Source organism: Schistosoma mansoni, chromosome 2 (assembly GCF_000237925.1).
Source record: "Schistosoma mansoni strain Puerto Rico chromosome 2, complete genome".
Taxonomy (NCBI): Eukaryota; Metazoa; Platyhelminthes; class Trematoda; order Strigeidida; family Schistosomatidae; genus Schistosoma; species Schistosoma mansoni.
In genome coordinates, this window is record NC_031496.1 from 24,921,372 (window position 1) to 24,925,212 (window position 3,841).

The window sequence follows — 3,841 nt, forward strand, 5'->3', positions numbered from 1 at the left end:
ATCTCCCGGAATAATGTGTTCTTTGGTCTTCCTCTTCTCCGCTTCCCTTCACCATTCCAAGTTAGGGATTGCCCCATGATGCACATTGGTGATTTCCTTAATGTATATCCGATCCACTTCCAACGTATTTTCCTAATTTCTTCTTCAGCTGGAAGCTCGTTTGTCCTTTTCCATAAAACGCTATTGCTGATAGTATCCGGCCAATGAATGTTGAGTATTTTGCGTTAACAACTGTTTATAAATACTTGTACCTTCTTGATGATGGATGTAGTAGTTCTCCATGTTTCAGCTTCGTACAGTAGAACTAACTGTCTTGACGTTCGTATTGAAGATTCTCTTTTTGAAATTAGTTGACAGTTGTTTTGAGTTGCATATGTTCTTCAATTGTAGAAATGCTGGAAAGTTATAGTGACGACAAAACCTTACAATTTTTCAGATTACACTTCTATTTGATCTTAGACAAATATTGAGCACTATGAAACACTGTATAGCAGCTATATCATCCTAATATAAGATATTACAATAATGAGTATCCATTACCCCATCAAAGATCAAACCAGAACTCTCATGTCACATAATGATCGTTTGACATTAAATGACCATTTGTAATCACATTCCCCCGGACAAAAAAAAACAGAAAAGGAATAAATAAACATTCATGTTAACTATTTTTTTATTATTTTAGTTTCCAAGTGAAAGTGTCTAGTAAATAAATAATTTAGAAATCAAATAAGTTCAACAGTAGCCATGATTGGTAACAACAATATGTTACATTTTGTTAGCTTGTATAGGGGGTAATGTCTTAAACTTTATGTATATACATATACATATATTGACATGTTTTATGTACTTCAGTGAAATACATGTGTATGTATGTGTGTATTTGTATATCCATTCATTCATTCATATATTCCACTGTAGAATTACATGAACTATACTACTGAATAGGTACATGTAGTAGTGTACAGTAGTATACAATTGTACACATATATATATCTAAATTAATCGATTAATTTGTTCAATTCCAAGGGAAAAAATGCCAAACTATTTTCTTAAAGTAGGTGTATAAAGAAATCAAGAAGAAGAAGAAGAATGAAATAGGAAAAAGGAAAGGCGGACATATTAGATTCTTATTCTTATTAAAACTAACTATCATTATTGTTATTTGTTGAGGTTGTTGTTGTTTTTGTTGTTGTTGTGGTGATAATAATCATTGAATGAGAGAGAGAGAGAGGGGGAGATGAACAGAAATCAACAAAAAAAAGAGAAACATGAAAAAGGAATATATATATATTCACCTGTTTACATACTGATTCATTATGACATCAATGATTTCATACAGGATTATTATTAACATAATTCAACAATTATATTGAATGACTCCAATGATTATCATTGTTTCCAAGCAAAAATCCCAAATTATTGATTGATCGATTGATTGGTTCATTGATTGATTGATTGAAAGATAAACAAGGTGACAGAAAATATTGATAACAATGTCAGGAAATTATACATCAACATCATCATCAACAACAACATCGCCATCATTAACAACAACGACAATGTCTAATCATCAATGGATAGGTAATAAATCATTCTATATACATGATACTACTAATTCAACCTTATCAAATATGACAGAAGGTTATGAACCATTTTCTAATTATAATACAAAAATAACTTCGAAATCATATGATTATTCGAAACCACCACAACCACCACCACCACCACCACCACCACAACAACAACAACAGAATGATGCCTTCCATAGTAATATACCAAGAATTGTATTATCACCACAACTTCAAAGACCAATTAGAAATGATCAGCCTATTCATGAAACATATTTTCAATCTAAACAATCTTATTCATCATTATTTGTTCAAAATAGATTAGAAACAGATCATAAATCAATTATACGGCAACAAAATCCATATATAAATCATATACAATCATATACAAAATCATCAATACAAATTATGCCAGAATCAATAATATCAATGAATCGATTATGTAAAAATCAATATCAATCAAATCTGAATCCATGTTTACTATCCTATGAATCGACTAAACCCATTGAAAGTTATTTAAGACCATCTACAAATGTATTGATCCCAAAAAGAACCTTATCACTAGAGATACCTAATCATTATTTAATCAATACAAATAAGATAATGAATCCTCCACCTCCTCCGAGAAGAACTATTTCACCTATCAAATGTTGTATATTAGAGAATCATAATAATAATAATAATAATAATAATAATGAAGAAGAACCAGATATATGGAATATTGGTTCATCATCTGGATTTGATCAATCGATTACTTTTCGTCACAGAAGATCTCGAGTATCTAGATCATCATTTTATGATCAAAAGTACAAATTATTAAATAAGTCCAAACACCATGGTGATATGAATGTGATCAATTCAGAATGTGGTAGTCTACTTAGTACAGATGAAGAAACTGTTTCATTGAATACAATAGATAGTGAAGAGAATATGAATGTATTAAATAGATATTCCAATTCATTACAACCATTGAATAGAAATAAACAGGAAATATATGGTTCAACAAAAACACTTATACCATCAAGTAAATCCTGGAAATTTCATCATCAAGATTATCCATTAAGTTCATCATGTAAATCAGTACATTGGAATAAAAGTCAAAGTAACTTAATGAATAAAAGGTTAATTGTAAGTGTTTTCATTGTTGTTTTTTTTATCCGTAATATCTTATTTGGTGGAGAAGATTTATAGCTCAGGTGGGTGATTTTGATGTAGATTTGTTCTCTAAATATGACGTCTCTGACGTGAATCCTATGTGTTCTATGGTTTACAAATGGTTATATCCATTTTTGTGATGAGAATTGATTTTAAAGGGAAGTCAGATACAATGTAAGACCAGGCACATATATGCATCGGTTCAAGTTGTTATACCTCATTACCACAACAAGATGAACACCGGATTCATAGAAGTAGTTAATGTAGTGGTGGTAATATATAAAAGAGAGGTTGTATGTAAGAATATAGTATAGAAGGGAAGACAGATATGAAACAATTTTAGTCTCAGGGTTAAGGGGAAGATAAAGAGTGTATACACCTACGCCATTGTGATCGATTCTCAGCCATGTCACCTAGAGTCTCTAACCATTGGTTACGATAGTCACGCTGACCCCAACCAGGTAGTCTGCATCTACCAACATGACTCAGACTAGAAGTTAGTGACTTCAAGCACTGATGTCATGTTTTGGTTTGGTCGCTCCTAACTCTTTTCCAACCATCCCCTACACTATTCAGCATAGCGCGTCGTGGTAATCGGTGTTCAGGCATACGTAACACGTGGCCTAACCATCTCAGTCGATGAAGATTCATCACCTCATCAACTGGTTTATCATCATTCCCTAATACCCTCTGTCTAACCTCATTATTACTTACCCGGTGATCCCAGCAGATGCGAGCAATATTTCTAAGACATATGTGGTCAAATACTAGTAACTTGCGAGTATCTTCTACTCTTAATCGCTTCTCGGCTCTCTGAGCTAAGATCATATGTAGTATTTGACCATGATTGTTTTTACATTTTTTATCTTTTTAAATACATAAATAAAATGATACAAGTTTTATTCTTGTAAAATTCACTTTTTCTTTAGGTGGATTTCGAATTTCGTTCACCACTTTATTCAAAAATTGCTGGATTATTTTTTGATCAAGTTGTTACTGTTATGGTAAATGCTTTTATGAATCGTGCTAAAGTACTACATGGTAAACCATCCATTGCTTCTCAAAAGCCAAACATATTAATTTATAATAAATAATACTATAATTTTTATATAGTT

At 31.5% G+C, this 3,841-nt stretch overlaps 1 protein-coding gene across 1 annotated transcript in view; it reads left to right on the forward strand.

The window, feature by feature from the left end:
* Window positions 1-1,496: 1,496 nt before the first annotated feature.
* The window catches only part of Smp_135040 (putative nicotinic acetylcholine receptor alpha 9b subunit), a gene marked incomplete at both ends in the record, with an annotated part of 75,631 nt that continues 73,286 nt past the window's right edge, over window positions 1,497-3,841 (forward strand). The window contains one exon of the mRNA XM_018796186.1: window positions 1,497-2,699. Within this exon, the coding sequence (XP_018650424.1) occupies window positions 1,497-2,699 (1,203 nt within the window). The remainder of the gene's footprint in view (window positions 2,700-3,841) is intronic.